General features: G+C 41.1%; 2 protein-coding genes across 4 annotated transcripts; one reads left to right on the forward strand and one right to left on the reverse strand.

Annotated features, from left to right (window-relative positions):
* Positions 1-15: 15 nt before the first annotated feature.
* aprt (adenine phosphoribosyltransferase) lies at positions 16-8,453 on the reverse strand. 2 transcript variants are annotated; one of them, XM_018693475.2, is made up of 5 exons: positions 8,121-8,323; positions 6,692-6,795; positions 3,656-3,789; positions 1,464-1,542; positions 16-1,258 (listed from the first exon to the last, which is right to left on the reverse strand). In XM_018693475.2, exons 1-5 carry the CDS (start codon positions 8,306-8,308, stop codon positions 1,002-1,004), a joined length of 762 nt encoding a protein of 253 aa, XP_018548991.1. In that variant the 5' UTR covers positions 8,309-8,323; the 3' UTR covers positions 16-1,001. The 2 variants fall into 2 exon arrangements, with proteins under 2 accessions (XP_018548991.1, XP_050932404.1); XM_051076447.1 differs by lacking the exon at positions 6,692-6,795 and having other exon boundaries at positions 8,121-8,453.
* A 2,457-nt stretch (positions 8,454-10,910) lies between these two features.
* Positions 10,911-16,571, forward strand: tk2 (thymidine kinase 2). Of its 2 annotated transcripts, none has more exons than XM_018693464.2 (10): positions 10,911-11,153; positions 12,392-12,507; positions 12,772-12,846; positions 13,054-13,107; positions 13,467-13,556; positions 13,710-13,783; positions 14,263-14,351; positions 15,348-15,427; positions 15,552-15,632; positions 15,752-16,571. In XM_018693464.2, the coding sequence occupies exons 2-10, from the start codon at positions 12,451-12,453 to the stop codon at positions 15,836-15,838; spliced, it is 687 nt and encodes a 228-aa protein (XP_018548980.1). In that variant the 5' UTR covers positions 10,911-11,153; positions 12,392-12,450; the 3' UTR covers positions 15,839-16,571. The 2 variants fall into 2 exon arrangements, with proteins under 2 accessions (XP_018548980.1, XP_018548979.1); XM_018693463.2 differs by having other exon boundaries at positions 12,470-12,507.
* Positions 16,572-16,957: the final 386 nt, after the last annotated feature.

Raw genomic sequence — 16,957 nt, forward strand, 5'->3', positions numbered from 1 at the left:
CAGTAGTCTGAAATGTATAATTTCTTTTATCAGTTTATTGTATTTCCTTTATTAAATGAATACATTTCTGGTTCAAAAACACAAACTGATTTAATAGTAAGGACAAAAATCACAATGACATGCTGAAAACAGAAAACCTGCATTAGTAAAGAGCAGTGGTCATAGGTAAACTGTAAACACTGGTTTTAAATAGAACCGTCCATCTAAATCACCACAACAAAGAACAAACTGAGCTTTTGTTGTTATTTTATTTATTCACCATTAACTTGGATTTGGCTTTTCGCTGTATTGGAAGGCGTTACTACATTTTTTTTTACACTGCCTGTATGTAATAAAATAGTTAAAGATAGTGGAATCATGTTGAGAGCTTCTCCTCACAGACGCAGCCATGTCTGGATACCTCGTATGTTCATCAAATATGCAATTTGTGCACAACTGTGAAGACATTCAATCCAAAAGCAGCGAAAAGCATACATTTACATAAAAAATATATATATATGTTGTTCATCAGCCAGCTGTTGCCTCATGTGAATAACACTGCATGGCTTAAGCCCTCAAGTGACAGACACACATTCCCATTCTTTAAATGGATACACCACCTTCCTACAGAAGTGTAAGCTTTTACATAAATAGATGAAGAAGAGAATGTGTTGTTTTTGTAGGATATCAAATACAATAAAACAAAACAAGTGTGGTCATTCAGTCTGCCACAAATAAAATGTTCTGCTTTTCTAACTGATACCTGTCCAATCAATCCATCCATCCATCATACCTGCTTCTTCCTGTTTTGGCAGACAGGTGTGCAGGAAGTGATCCCAGCATGCATTAGATGAATGGAACAGAACATTTTAGACATGTTGAGATATTTTAAGACTCTTTAGGGAACTGTGGGACCTGAATTGTCTCTTTGTCATAAGTCTAAATTATAGTGGGTAAGGCCCCCTGCAACCAGATCAGTAATGGTTTATGAAAGAATGAATGATTTTATAACTCAGTACTGCTCAGCATTGGCTGAAATGTAAAACCGTGTGTTTGGCTTCTTGTTTTCTTGGAGACATGACACCCGCCCCCGCCCCCGCCCCCGCCCCCGCCCCCGCCGTTTGACTTGTTGTGGTCCTCAGTACTGAATTAGGGAGAAAACACTGTGATGGTTTCAGTTTGTCAGTACCATTCAGTTCTTTTAGCTCGATGACCACCATGCAGCCCAGAACCTCAGCCTGCTGCTTCTTCATCAGCTGACAGGCTGCATACAATGTTCCTGCAACAAACACACATGCACCTGAATGACACTTCTACTGTGGCCCAAGAAAGAACTTCTTGATGGCCTAGCCACATATAACTCTAACCAACACATTACATGTGTGGGTTGGATTTCATTTCACATCGATTACATGTCTTTACATTGAATACAGCATATTTAAAAGTGCTTTGGAGACTCTTGAATGAACCAGATGGTTTCTTACCTCCAGTAGCCAGAAGGTCATCAATGAGCAGAACCTTCTGACCTGGAGCCACTGCATCCTCCTGGATCTCTGCCTCGGCCTGAGGGAACAGAGGAAACTCTTAGAAAACACAACAGAACACAGACTGTGGTGAAGCATCATGCTGAGCTAATGCCTCTCAGCAGCAGAGACTAACACTGCTCAATGAACAATGAAAGGAGACAAATACAGAGAGACCTGTGAGAAAAATGTGCTCCCTGGTGCACATGACTGCAACAATGACACAGTTCTTCACACAAAGACACACAACAATACAGGAGTGGTTTCAGCTACTGAAGTGTTCTGAATGAGAAATGTAAGATCTGCCTGAAGTCGTCCTTTTTAAATTTACAACAACTCAGTGAAGAGGAGCCTGAGGACACTGTAACAGCTGAGTTGCAGCAGCAGCTGTGAAAGTGATACTGTGACGGTGAAGCAGACACGAATGGCCCCACTGGTGCGAGAGCACGCACACCAGAGGAAGAAAAACACATACACACACATTCAATGTTAGGTGGCAGAGTTTAAAAGAGGAAAAAGGAACAGGTCACATCATTCAATCTGGTGTTATGTCATACTTGCAAAGCCCTTGTGATCACTGTGACCCAGTCCCACACACTCCAGTTTCTCTCTGTGGCTCCAATAACAGAACAGACAAGAACGTTACTCTGGCATACCCTCCTTAGAATATGTTGGGAAGCAAGTGAGGAGCACTTTAACCTTTACAGACCAGAAATGGAAATCAGAATCACATTTCCAATATATGCACTCAGCACACGTGGGAGCGAAATGTCGTTATTATTCCATTTTAAAACCCAGAGCAGCTCTGAAAGTGCTAATACAATTACATGAGCAATATAAGGCAGTTCATATAAAGGCATTCAGTAAACTGCAGGTGTATGTATGTCAATATATACATCAACAACTGGCACGGTTTTAATTTGGGAGGAGTTCAGAGTTCTGGTGGCTTGGGGGTAAAAACTGTTACACAGAGCCTCCTCCCAGATGGCAGGCGTGCACTGAGATGATGTGAGCGATGGGAGGGCCTTTCTGACACACAGGTCTGTGTAAATGTCTGTTACTGAAGGGAGAGACACCTTTGATCTTCTCTGCTGCTCTCACTGCAGTGACTTGCAGTCAGCAGCTGTACTGTTCCCATACCAGACAGTGATGCAGTAAGTTAGGATGCTCTCTATTGTTCTGTGGAATGCTGTCATGATGGAAGGACGGGAGTTGACTTTCCTCGGTCTCTGCAGGAAGTGAAGGCATTGCTGGGTTTGTTTTTTGGTGAAGGCTGTGGTGTGGCTGGTTCAGGTCATCAGCAATGTGCATCCCCAGAAACTTGGAGCTGCCAACTCTTTGAACAGCAGTCCCATTGATGACAAGCTGGGCGTGCACCTTGTGACGACTTTTCAGAAGTCAAACACCATCTCTTTGGTCTTGACCATGTTCAACCATCGCGTTGTCCTCTGGGTCAAAGTGACCCGGTGGCCAACAATGTGTCTCGTGTGTGTATGTATGTGTAGTAGGATTTGTTGTTGTGCATGACATCCGTGATTCTGAGGCGGTTATCTTTTGTTTTTGAATAATAGTAAGAAGAAAAAAGTATACGAAATACGAAGGGCAACGGGAGGGTTAAAGTGAGGCTGCTGTTGCTTCACCTCCTCTTAACCACCACTGTCATGTCATCTGCAAACTTGACGATGTGGTTGGAGCTGTACATGGTGGAGCAGTCGTCAGCAAGGTGAACAGGAGTGGGCTAAGCACACAGCGCTGAGGGAAGCCAGTGCTCAATGTGATGGTTCTTGAGGTTTTACCTCCTATTTTGACTGACTGCAGCCTGCTACTAAGAAAGTCCAATTTCCAATTATAGAGAGGTGTGTTGAAGCCCAGTGTGCTCAGCCTCCTGATCAGCGGAAGTCAATGAGTCACTGAGCAGGAGAGGCTGCTGCAACCAGGTGCGCCGCCATTGTGCATAATCACAGTGAAGTGACGCCTGGTGATGTGACAGAAAAGACAGAGTCCACTCCCACAGGTCTACATATCTGTAGATATTTGTATGTTCCAGTTAGCATTCTATCTACAATGTAAAGTGATCATAACTGCACATCTAACAAATACAGAGTCAAGCATTGCTTTAAACTAAACCTTTGGCATGTGTTTGTGTTCTTTACCTTGCCATATTCCAAATCATATGCCACAGACACAGTAGTACCCGGCAGTTTGCCTTTCTTCCTGACCAGGACAAAGCCAACACCCAGGCGCTGGGCGAGCAGAGGCCCAAACAGGAAACCACGAGCATCTAAGCCTGCATACACATAAACAAAAGGAAAAACAGTGGTACCAGCCAAATATGCATTAGAAAAACACATTAGGAGAGGAAATATTTAATTAGTCTAAATGATGAATAAACATGGAAAATTATGATTGTCTTAAGCAGCCACTTCTTTTTATTTTTCCAACCTGTACTACTTCCCATGTGAGCTGGGTGGAGCAGTATGCAGTGGTACATTGGTCATGTACCAAGCAAGAAGGGTCAATACGATACCATCCCTGAGTTTCCTCTTAATTATTGTACAGTTGTGTTCAAAATGATAGCAGTCCAACATGACTAACCAGATCAATCACTGTTCTTGGTAGAAATTATATTATTACATGGCAAATAATTTACCAGTAGGTGTAGTTGAGTTAGAGAAACCAACAGACCCAACATTCATAATATGCATGCTCCTGAGTCTGTGTAATTGAATAATTAGTTGAAAGGGGCGTATTCAAAATAATAGCAGTGTGGAGTTCAATCAGTGAGGTCATTCATTATGTGAAGAAACAGGTGTCATTCAGGTGGCCCTTATTTAAGGATGAAGCCAGCACATGTTGTACATGCAATTCTCTCTGAAAACCTGAGAAAGATGGGTCGTTCCAGACATTGTTCAGAGGAACAGCGTGCTTTAATTAAAACGTTGACTGGAGAGGGGAAAACATATAAAGAAGTGTGGAAAATGATAGGCTGCTCAGCTAAAATGATCTCCAATGCTTTAAAATGGAAAGCAAAACCAGAGAGACATGGAAGAATAGCCAGAATGGCAAAGCCAATGATCAGCTCCAGGAAGATCAAAGACGGGCTGAGGTTACCTGTGAGTACTGTGACAATTAGGAGATGCTTGTGTGGCTATCTATCAGCAAGAAGTCCCACTGTTAAAAAAAAGACGTGCTGAAGAGGATACAATTTGCCAAAGAACATATCGACTGGCCTAAAGAGAAATGGAGAAACATTTTGTGGACTGATGAAAGTAAGATTGTTCTTTTTGGGTCCAAGGGCAGCAGACAGTTTGTCAGACAACACCCAAACACTGAATTCAAGCCACAGTACACTCTGAAGAGATGCAAGCATCATGATATGGGACTGTTTCTCTATGGTGTCGGGCCTATTTATCGCATACCAGGGATCGTAGGATCAATTTGCTTACATCAAAATACTTGAAGAGGTCATGCTGCCTTAAGCTGAAGAGGAAATGCCCTTGAAATGGGTGTTTCAACAAGACAACGACCCCAAACACACCAGTAAGCGAACAGCATCTTGGTTCCAGACCAACAAAATTAAGGTTATGGAGTGGCCAGCCCAATCCCTGGACCTTAATCCAATAGAAAACTTGTGGGGTGACATCAAAAATGCTGTTTCTGAGGCAAAACCAAGAAATGCAGAGGAATTGTGGAAGGTTGTCAAATCATCCTGGGCTAGGATACCTGTTTACAGGTGCCAGAAGTTGGTCGACTCCATGTGGCACAGATGTGAAGCAGTTCTCAAAAACAGTGGTTATACAACTAAATATTAGTTTAGTGATTCACAGGAATGCTAAATCCTGTTTCCTGTTTTTTTCAGTTTATTGAGTAAATATTTGAGTTTGTAATGAAAAATGCAGACACTATTTTTTTGAACAGCCCAATATCATTTTTTCCTTCATTTTCTGTAACGTAATTAAAAATACTGATACACTGTTCTTCATGTTTTGATGTAAAATATAATGTGCAGGGATTTGATGCAAATGGTGTATTACTTCTTAAACCAAGAGAGTGGAAACAAGAGTAGGACATTTGCAATGCAATGCAATCTCAATTCTACACCACAAGCAGAGGGGAAGAGACAACTATCTATTCACATCATTTCAAATGGTCTTCACTGTTTCTAGTCCATTTAAAGCAACATTATATATCTTTTGCTGAGGAACAGTGGCTTCTGCAGCAATCCTGCAGGGCTCCAAATCTGTGCAGTGAGGGGTACTGAAAGCACCATACCCCTAGAAGCTAACAGCTCATGTCCAGAAAACAAAGCCTGTCAATCACTTGACCAGAGCTCACACTGCATAGCTTCACTTTGTCTGAAACATGGCCCAACACTCTATGTTCCTCAAGAGCCCTGGCTTCTGGAGCAGGAAGAGCTGTAACTAACACACCAAATTCCATTTGGATTTCTTGTTATTCTAAAAGGTTACCTCGATGAATATCAAAGATTAACACGTTTTAATGACCTCTAAGTCTGTTTAACTGATGCACTGATGCAAGGGTGTGTTGAGGGCACAGGAGTAGGAATGAGAGGCTCTATTCTATGGCTAAAAAACATAATGATGCTTTAAATAGTTTTTTTCAAGGCAATATTTATACCCAGATACCTCACTCCATTTGATTTTCAGATGAAAGAGAACCTGACTAGCTGGATCCTACTAAAAGAATCAACTGTATATAATACAGGCACTAGTGATGATGCAGGGCTGCTGAGAGTTAACAGTATATCAGACATATTGAATTCAAAGTTGTGTGCATCTAGGTGCAATCCTTGAATATGGAAATCCATCCATCTAAAAGTTGTATTGTCACAGTGAACAGTAAAGGACTTGCAGGGAAGCTAATGATACAGTGGTTACTGAGTGAGTAGGTACATTATCCCCCAGCATAATTTGAAAAAGCCTACGGTTAAAAACAAGCCAGCCTGGTATGAACCCAACTTGGTGTATATATATATATATATATATAAAAAAATAATATATATATATATATATATATATGTATAAATAATCAACAGCACTACCTTCTCAAGGTGGCTTGATGAATACTTTTTAAAGGTACTGTTACTACTGTCTTTACAGTGTTCCTCTAAGGCTCATCAAGTGAAGAATACTGGTTTAGATTAAAAGGGGCTTGCTTAGTTTTCTTACCTACGATCAAATCAACTTGCTTGTGATTCTTCCTCACATGTTCTTCAAACAGGTCGATCACTGCTGTTAGAGCAGCTGGGTCTTTCAGGATGGGACAGATATCTCTGCAGGATGCACGCACATTACATCAGCATCCAGTCATTTCAAATGGATATCAATATACAAAACATTCACATTGTAAGAGCACATTTCTAGAGAAGTGAGTTGCTTATGAACCTGCCTCATGCACTTCATTTAAAAATTATTCTAGAGGAGGTAGATAACATTTACATATACAGTGCATTCAGAAAGTATTCAGACCCCTTCAACTTTTTCGTATTTTGTTAAACTGCAGCATTTTGTTAAAATAAAAAAAACATAATCACAAAGCAAAACAAAAAAAGGAATCAAATTTTTACCCAATTTCTAAAAAGGTAAAACTGAAACATCACATTGACATAAGTATTCAGACACTTTGTTATGATGTTTGAAATTTAGCTCAGGTTGCTCACATTTCTCTGAATCATCTTTGAGATGTTTACACCTACACCTTGACTGAAGTCCACCTGCGGTAAATTCAATTAACTTCAATCGACAGGCACACACCTGTCTATATAGGGTCTCACGACTGTCAATGCATATCAAAGCAAAAACCAAGCCACTCCACCGATCTGGGTGTCATAGCAGAGCAGCCAGACTGAAGCCTCTTCCCAGTGAATGTTTGCAAAAAAGCATCTAAAGGACTCTCAGACTGAGAACCCACATTCTGTGGTCTGATGAAAGAAAGACTGAACTGAATTCTAAGCTTAGAATTGGTTGTCCCTTTGGGCAATTCTCCCATCTCCACATCTGGAACTCAGCCAGAGTGACCATCAGGTTCTTGGTCACCTCTCTTACCAGGGCCGTCTCTCCTGACTGCTCAGTTTGGCAGGGTGGACAGTTCGAGCAAAATTCGAGTCAACTCAAAATAGTTCCCATTTTCAAGAAGTTGAGACTCCACAGTGTTTACAGAACATATTTTCACAAAGTCCCAGCAACACATACGCTATGATGAAAGAAGATAACAGAACATCTGAACCACCACCAAAATATGATGTGGAACATAGGACCATTCCCTGTCCTTGGCTTTCCATGTGAAGAAGCCTATGTGACAGTGCAACAACAAACCGGCCTTTATTTCCCTAAGGTGGAGGTGGTAGTTCACTTCCTCTGCTGAGCTAATCCCATCTCACCTCATGAGGAGTTCTGTCTAACGAAGAAAGACCTGTATCCGCCCCGAAGGTCGAGGCTCGCTCTGTCACCTCCTGTGTGCAAAGGTCGCCACCCACATGTCGACCTCCTCGAGCTCAGCTGCACAGGTGGAGCAGAAGGACCATGTGGGACCTTTTAGCGCAGATGAAACCTACAGGGTTTTGGCACGGGGTTTAAATGGCAGTGATCAGAACCTCACCTGAACAAGATGCCTTTCTTCGGAAAGTCTGGAAAAGGTCGGATGTGTGTGTGAACCAACTGGAGTTTAGATTCTGTATCTGCTGCCATTCTTCTTCTTCTTCTTTCTTCTTCTTCTTCTGCTTCTTCTGCTGCTTCTTCTTCTTCTTCGTCTCGAGCTCCCGGCAGGTTAGATGCCTTGCGGAACATTGCTGCCTCTCAGAGGTTGGACTCAGATTGCAGTTCAGGGTGACTGTTTCCCAAAGTGTAATCCTGTTGTAGTGCTGAATTCCACAGTGCCCTGGTCTCAGTCTCATCATAACTACAGTCCTCTCTCACTCCCTAAATAACATTGTTCTTTCCTTACTCTGCTTCATTTCCCACTCAGCCACACAGCTGTTATGTTTCTTTTGAAGATAAATTTGTGTTCTTGTGTTCCAGCGAGCACCCTAACATCTATGACCCTCTTCAGTGCCTTTTTAACTGCTCTGTCAGATACCTCATCCCCTTCTACCCCCAGACTGGCACCCACACAAACACACCTCCTAAAGAATGGATGTTTTCAATTTATACATAGGGAACACTGTACCACCTATTACTAACAATAAACACAATAGATATTGTTAAAAAATAGAAACAAAAACATAGCAAACAGGATTGAAATATTGAAATAATGTAATAAGATGAAAAGACAGTTGAGAAAATTGATGAGCCATTCAAATAATACTTGAGCAAGTAAATCATATTCAGACATACGTATACTGAAGTTTCACAAGTTTTCACGAGTTTTCACAACAAAAGTCATCTCAAGGCACTTTTCATATAGAGCAGGTCTAGACCGTACTCTTTAAAATAGGTATTTACAGAGAGAGACCCAACAGATCCACCATGAGCAGCACTAGGAGACAGTGGCAAGGAAAAACTTCCTTTAAGAGGCAGAAACCTCGAGCAGAACCAGACTCAGGGTGACTCGATCAGTTGGGTTGGGTTTGGGGGGGTAGAGAATAGCGAGAGAAGAACATAGCATAACACAGGTTCCATGTAAGGTGATGCCAGTAATACAGCAGTAGTAATGATAGTTGTGATAATTAAAGTATTAACTGTTAACATAGCAATACAACTAATAGCAGTATAAGTCATTTCTAATTCTAGCAGCAGGTGTTGAGTGGAGTTGTAGGAACAGCAGGAGACTTGTCATCACAGATCAGACTCTACAGTTCCAGAGGCAGAAATACCTGCAGAGAGACAAGTTTTAAGCCTACTCTTAAAGGTACAGAGGGTGTCTGCCTCCTGGACCCAAACTGGGAGAAGGTTCCACAGTAGAGGAGCCTGATAACTGAAGGCTCTGCCTCTCATTCTACTCCTGGAAACTCTGGGAACCACCAGTAAACCAGCATTCTGGGAGCGCAGAGTCCTAGTGGGATTGTAGGGGACTATGAGATCTTTAAGGTAAGATGGAGCCTGACCATTAAGGGCTTTGTATGTGAGGAGGAGGATTTTGAATTCTACTCTGGATTTGACTGGGAGCCAATGTAGAGAGGCTAACACAGGAGAAATATGGTCTCTTTTCCTAGTTCCTGTCAGTAATGGTGCTGCAGCATTTTGAATCAACTGCAGAGTCTTTAGAGAGTTGTTGAGGCAGCCTGATAATAATGAATTACAGTAGTCCAGCCTGGAAGTAACAAATGCATGGACTAGTTTTCTGCATCTTTTGAGACAGAAAATGTCTAATGTTGGTGATATTACACAGGTGAAAGAAGGCAGTCCTAGAAGTTTGTTTTATATGTGAGTTAAAGGACATATCCTGATCAAAGATGACTCCCAGATTCTTTACAGTGGAGCTGGGAGCCAGGGCAATGCCGTCTAATGGAACTACATCATTAGAAAATTTATTTCTGATGTGTTCAGGACCAAGTACAATGACTTCAGTTTTATCTGAGTTCAGTAATAAAAAATTGCTTGTCATCCAAGTTTTAATGTCCCTAAGACAAGCCTGGAGTTGGGCTAGCTGATTGGTTTCGTTAGGTTCCATTGACAGATAAAGCTGTGTATCATCTGCATAACAATGGAAATTTATGGAGTGTGTCCTGATAATATTGCCCAAGGGAAGCATATACAGAGTGAAGAGGATTGAACCAAGCACTGACCCTTGTGGAACTCCTTGTCTAACTTTTGTGTGTACATGGAGGAGTAGTTGTTAACATGTACAAACTGAAGCCTATCAGATAGATAGGATTTAAACCAGTTTAGTGCAGTTCCTTTAATACCAATAAAGTGCTCCAGTCTCTGTAAAAGGATGTGATGGTCAATCGTATCAAAAGCAGCAAAAATGTCAAAAAGTGAATGGCAACAGCACTGGGATCAGGAGATGAGCCAAGACAAGACATTTGCATTTAATTCAAAACAAAGTAAGTAATGTAAGATACGGGGAGGAAACAGGAGAAAAGAGGTGGTAAGATCAAGATTAAGAGTAGGACACAGCAACCTATGAAGCTCACTTCAAATGACAGGGAATCAATGTCAGGTACCAGAAACTGCAATAGATGTAGCCTACTTCAGAGTAATCAGACAGGGAGGATGGAGGAGAGATGACAGGAAGAGAATTAAATAACATGCTGGAGTGGGTGTACAGTGAACAGGGCAGAAAATGTCAAAAGTTTAGTCAGTAAGATGGCAGTAACGTCAGCTGCCGTTAAAAATCACAGAAGACGAAGCTGTTGTTTAGCGCCTTGCCCTATAGAGTCTGTGACCGTCTATGACCACCCATGTACAGTAGGTGGCGGTATTCACCTGTCATGTTGTTTAACGTTAGTCGAAGAAGAAGTTTTCTTTTTCCTGTTTGATACGACATGTTACAGAACATCTCGAAGTCAGTGTGTGTTCTGCGAGATGTCGGGAGCTCCTGGTGGTGTGACCTTATTGTTGAGGTGTGTTCGGCTCTTGCCTGCTCACTGTGCTGTTAGAGCTGGCTGTAACAGAGGTGTAAGGCTCGGTGCTGGGAGCGTCATCGTATTCCAGAGCAGAGCACGCAGCCGTACGCAGCACAGAACCCCAGGTCAGTGGAGCTGAGGCACAGTGGACACGGTTGTAACGTCAGTTAGTCAGTAGTTTGTTCTGTGGTTTTAGAACGGGCTGTAAAAAACCTCTTATATTTTTGTACTGGCCATATGTAAAGTGTGTTAAGTGTGTTTTTTTTTTCTTTTTCTTTCCTTTTCTTTCTTTTTTTTTTTTTGTTGTTGGGGGGGGGGGTAGTTAATTGGTTAATCTATCCATCCATCCATTTTCTGCTGCTGTATATATATTTCTCCTGAAAGCACAGGCCAGTATTGCCAGCTAATTTACAATCCAACAAAACTGAGAACACGTGTGGTCATCTTTAAAATGTTAAATACATTTTCTGTCCACTCAACGCGGTTTCATTTGTTTTTAGCCAAAGACCACCGTTGGCATAGGTGATACCGGTCTCGCACAAATATGTGGAGAAATATTCTGCCATTCTTCAGATGATCCTTTTCAGCTGCTCTTTGCTGGAGGGGTTTGGCTGCTCTACCTTCTGCTTTAAAAACTCCAAAGGTGTTCCATTGGATCCAAGTCAGGAGATGTACTTTTCATAAAATATATTGGAACTTGCATTCTGTAAAAAGTCGTAGGGGAGATCAGAACTACAGAGGGTCAGACGATCAGTCAACGTCAAAAGAACGTACCCATTTGTCAAGGACTGTTATTGGTGATTTGGCTCTTCTTCCAGCTGTTCTTGGCTGGCCCTCACACTCTTTGGTGTTTTATTCTACTCACCTCGTTGGTTTAACCTTTGTGGGTTTTTCTCAGTTCATTATTTATGTGGCCTCTCCCAAAAAGATTGTCAGAATTCTTCATTAAAGTTAAAATGCTCCTCAGATGTTCGCTTCTGCTCATCCAGTTTTCCTCCTCTGCTTTGACTAAACAATCTATATGCATTGCAGTCTGTAAGTACTGTGTTTGTCATTGTGTTGTCTGTACTAAATCAAACTGGACGTGGAAGGACAGTGGCTATGGCGTTTAAGTGTGTTGTGTGAGTGTTTAGGGTTCTCTGTATCCACACTGGATAAAGAAAAAGCACAACTTGTACATGATGCATCATGATGTAGATGTGAATACTCTCATATTAGAGCACTTTGACCTCATAGCCACTGTTTCATTTCCAACACATTGTCCTGGAATGCAGAGCCAGAACAACCCTACCAACCTACTTACACACTGCACTGTACCTGCTGTGCATTTTAACTTCTTTCTGTCCCTCTGACCTCGCTGTAGCCTGCTGACCTGAAAGAGGCCAGCACTGGGAGTTTTTGGAGGTGAAGTCTAGTCTCACTATGTTGTCTTCCTTCCAAGGGAAGCTTGTGCGGAATGGAGAGGATAAAAAAGCAGTGGTGAGTCTCCACCATATGATCTGCAGTCTGAGATTTCATCTTCCCTGCGTTCCCTCCTCACAGTACACTTCATATCCCAACATGATCTACACTTATCATGTTGGCTCTGGTTTGGTTTTCCATTACTGATTAATTAGAGTGATTTTACAGTGAAGCACTACTCATTATATAGTAAAAGCTCATACCTGGCATCATAGTGTCATTTTTCTCCAGCATTTCTGTGGACAGGCCTGTTAACATCTGTCTCTCTGGCACTGTTTTCAGGTCTGTATTGAGGGAAACATTGCCAGTGGGAAGACGACGTGTCTGGAGTATTTCAGCAAAACTAGCAATATAGAGGTAAAACAAAGCAAAGTCCTTTTACAACAGGTAGAAGTGGTTAATGCAGATTTGTATGCTTGTACTCTAACCAGGAAGTACTACTCTAGTTGTTACACAAATTGGCTTGAGTTATAAGATAGGTGCTATTTTACATAAGGGATCACGTGAGGCAAATCACAGGTGTTCATCATTGCGTTTTCCTCTCTCCGCTCTTGTTTGTTCCAGGTCCTTACAGAACCAGTCTCTAAATGGAGGAATGTCCGTGGACACAACCCTCTGGTATTGTGCATGACTGTGTTGTTGCCACTGTGTGATCATATTGACCTGATATCAGACTTTTGTAATCAGCTCAGGACCTAGAAGTATTTGCAGGGTAGGCTGAGAGCATTAAAAGAAACAGTACTTCTAGAATTAAGGTATTAATGAAACAAAACAAAAGCTGTATGGACTCACTAAGGGCTGCTATGTTTGTTTGCAGAACTCAGAAACTGCCTAGTTGATTTGGATATGACCTGTGCAACCTCAGAAAGGTCACCAAAGACATGAGGCTCTGTCCTTTGATCAAACTTTGTGGAAATGTGTCCAGTGGTGATTCCCTGCATGTCTGGCCTGTCAGCTATTTGTTTTGATCCCCGCAGGCTCTGATGTACCAGGATCCCGAGCGCTGGGGCATCACACTGCAGACCTATGTTCAGCTTACCATGCTGGAGAGACACTTGTCGTCCATAGTAAGTGTACTGTTAGCTAGAAACACACTCATTTTATTGTATGCTAGTTAAGATAGGCTGTGTCAACCTGCAGTGCTGACAAGTGCTTGGTAGCTGTGGACTGGAGACCTTATCAGGAAATCTGCTGTATGTAAAGTTTGTTTCTGGTTTCAGGTGGCTCCTGTCAGGATGATGGAGAGGTCCATCTTCAGTGCCAAGTACATCTTTGTGGAGAATCTCTTCAGAAGGTACTGTTACCTGAAACCTCAGCGCCTGGATCAGACCAAGAGACTAGATAAATAAATGCATAAAGCACACAGTGTCAGCAAAATGCTTATGCTACTTTGATTGATTGTATTCTGTTCCATTTACTCAAGGAAACAGCACAGTGAGTGTAGATGATCCAGAAATGGATTACTACATTTATATCACAGTATAGATATTTCTCACAATATGTTCTTCAGCCTCAGTAGTGAAGTTGAATGGTGAATGAAGTGAATTAAAGGCCATACAAGTCAAAATACTTCATAACAATGATGCACAGTGGATTAACAGTGTGGTTAATGCAATATTAGCATAACACAGTTGTGATGCTGGCACTGCCCACTATGACCAAATATAATCATTTAAAATATATAATTGATCATCTCATGTTTTTTTTAATATTGTCATATTGCCTGACCTGACAGCATACTGACTGCTAAATTCAGTTTTTTTTTTTTTTCAGTGGCAAAATGCCAGAGGTGGATTATGCTGTTCTCAGCGAGTGGTTTGATTGGATCACAGCTAACATTTCCATTCCTGTTGATCTGATTGGTAAGAAACACACAAAGCAGAAACACAAACACACATTTAATTAAGATTATGATAAAGATCAGAGATACAGTAGATGTAGTGTTTTTTTTATTTAATTGAAATAATTAATTAATCATATAAAGACTGACTGGAAACTGAAATGACGATCATTATGTTACATTATCTAGCTCCTTGAATGGTTCTGTTTCCAGAGTTGGAAAGCTGTTCTTCCATCTTCGGTGTGTTCATGTGCTTTCAAGTCAGAATGTGGAAACAACATGCTATAAAATGCTATACAAATGTGTTGCATTTTAATGCTCAGAGCATTTAACAAAAAACCACACTGATAGCTGTTTGGTGCTGAAACCACTAAAATACTGCTTTACCTGGCTTATCAGGGTTGCTACTATAAAATAACTTTTCTAAATAATCTAGGTTGCAGCAACTAATGGGTATAACCTAATACCATATAACATATTAAATGTTAGCAAAAATGTTAGCAAGTCCGAGTGGTTGTTCTGACTTGAAGGGGTGTTCACGTGAATTATCTAACCCCACATGAATGTACTGTTAGTATCCATCAGGGTTATCTCTGCCCTTCATGTGTTCATACAAGTCTGTATGTTATAATAATAATATATTACCTCCATTCGTATACTGTAATATCAGTTCTTCTCATATATAGTGCCAAAATGTTTGTGCAGGACTCACTGAAGCACTGTACATGTATGTATATGTGTGAGAAGGAGTCCCTATACACAATCCATCTTTGAATATATTCCAGTGACACAAGTTCAACAGCCTTTTAGCCCTGCAAAACCTATCATCCTCAGAAATAGCGTACTGGTACTGATGGGGGATAAAGTCATATTTATCCCCCATCAGTACCAGAAAACCAAGTATCCCACCATTCAGGCATCACAGTGTGAGAAACTCTCATGACATTGTTTGATAGTCACATTAGAAGCTGCAACAGCGTGTTGATGTTAATTCTCTGACTTTTTCCTCTGCTTCCAGTCTACCTGCAGACATCTCCTCAGACCTGCCATGAGAGGTTAAAGCAGAGATGCAGAGAGGAGGAGAAGGTCATTCCATTGGTGAGGAGGAGTTTCACTTCACACAACGACTTAAAGGGAAATAGATGGATTTGTAGAGAATTGTGAGATTAACATCTTGTGAATTGGTCACCAATGTGCTGTCCTGTGTGTGTGCGTCCACCAGGAGTATTTGGAGTCTATCCACCAGCTGTATGAGGACTGGCTCATCAAGCGTACCTCCGTCCCTCTTCCTGCTCCTGTTTTGGTGAGTGACTGTTCTCTTGGCTTTGGTTTGTGTTGATATTTTACATTCAGTATGTATGTCCAGGTAGTTTCAGGTAGCCTCATGGTTGACCCCTTTCCACTTTGTGTGTGTTTGTGCAGGTCATTCCTGCTGACCATGACCTCCAGAAAATGCTGCATCAGTACGAAGAAAACCGTGACAAGATCCTAGCAGCTAGCTACGTCTGATACCCAAACATGCAGTTATACACACACACACACACACACACACACACACACACACACACACACACACTCACACTCTCAAACACATCCTTCCATCAAGACAGATCATAGAAAGCCGTTTACAAACTATAATTATCCAACTGATCTGAACACTGACTTCAGTTTTTCACTACCAACTAGTGCTTCTTTCTTAAGATTCTGATTTTTCTAAATTGTATAACTCATCTCCATATATGTGACTACCAACTACAGTTCAGTCTGTGTTCATATCGACTAACACTGGCCCTCAGTTTTTCATTCAAACACTGAGGTTTTGTAAAGGAATATGAAAAACTTCCAGGTGTCATAGGATGTTCTTAGAGCTCCATTCTACATGCAGTTTTCTAGTTCAGTTCTTATTTATTATCCTGCTTGTTATGTTATGTAATGTACTGCACTTGAAGCTTATCCTGAGAGCCTGTGTTTTTGCTTATATGTGTAATGTGTTTGGATTTTAAACCTCAGTGGATGTGGCAATCAGATAAATGATTTGATTTGTTAACTGAAAACTGCATTAGTAACAACCACCACTCCACCTACTACAGATATATAATGTATGGGTTCATATGTAATGTCACAGATTTTGGGACCTGGTGAAGACTATGTAGGGTTGACCTGTTTCTCTGTAATTTATTTTAATAAAGGGACCTTTGCTCTTTGTTTTACATGTTATAATAAATAAATTCTGCAACTCTAATCTTGATTGTGATTTGAGACATTTTTGCTCTTTTGTGTTGGTCAGATGTGTTAGGTGTTAGCTGAGGAGTCGATAAGGAAGATGATGTTAGGAGATGTTTAGTGTTCCTCATTAAACAGTTTAGATATGGTGGGGTAAGTTTCCACTCATCATTACTGATGGTTCACAGTGTAATGTGACAAATACTAATACAACTACATACTGTATAATGACAAACACTGTTCAAACATACACTATTGCTCTAAACCACTTTCAGGACCTGATGTTGCCCATTGTTTTAATTTTATTTTAAATGCATCTCTTTTATCTAAAATGTGAAACCAATACACCACCATAACCAATTACATATTTTCTTCATTTTTATCACTGGTTTCCTTAGATAGCAA

This window comes from Lates calcarifer, linkage group LG16_LG22 (genome assembly GCF_001640805.2).
Source record: "Lates calcarifer isolate ASB-BC8 linkage group LG16_LG22, TLL_Latcal_v3, whole genome shotgun sequence".
NCBI lineage: Eukaryota > Metazoa > Chordata > Actinopteri > Centropomidae > Lates > Lates calcarifer.

Bases quoted from the DNA above. Each gene is read 5' to 3' on its own strand.
- aprt (XM_051076447.1), bottom strand. From the start codon at position 8,418: ATGATGAGACTGAGACCAGGGCACTGTGGAATTCAGCACTACAACAGG. The intron at 1,543-3,655 runs GTAAAGAACACA...CTGTTCCCTCAG, and splicing joins ATGATTTGGAATATGGCAAG to GCCGAGGCAGAGATCCAGGA. The intron at 1,259-1,463 runs GTAAGAAACCAT...TGTTTGTTGCAG, and splicing joins TGACCTTCTGGCTACTGGAG to GAACATTGTATGCAGCCTGT.
- tk2 (XM_018693463.2), top strand. From the start codon at position 10,988: ATGTCGGGAGCTCCTGGTGGTGTGACCTTATTGTTGAGGTGTGTTCGG. The intron at 12,847-13,053 runs GTAAAACAAAGC...TGTTTGTTCCAG, and splicing joins GCAAAACTAGCAATATAGAG to GTCCTTACAGAACCAGTCTC. The intron at 15,633-15,751 runs GTGAGTGACTGT...GTGTTTGTGCAG, and splicing joins CTCTTCCTGCTCCTGTTTTG to GTCATTCCTGCTGACCATGA.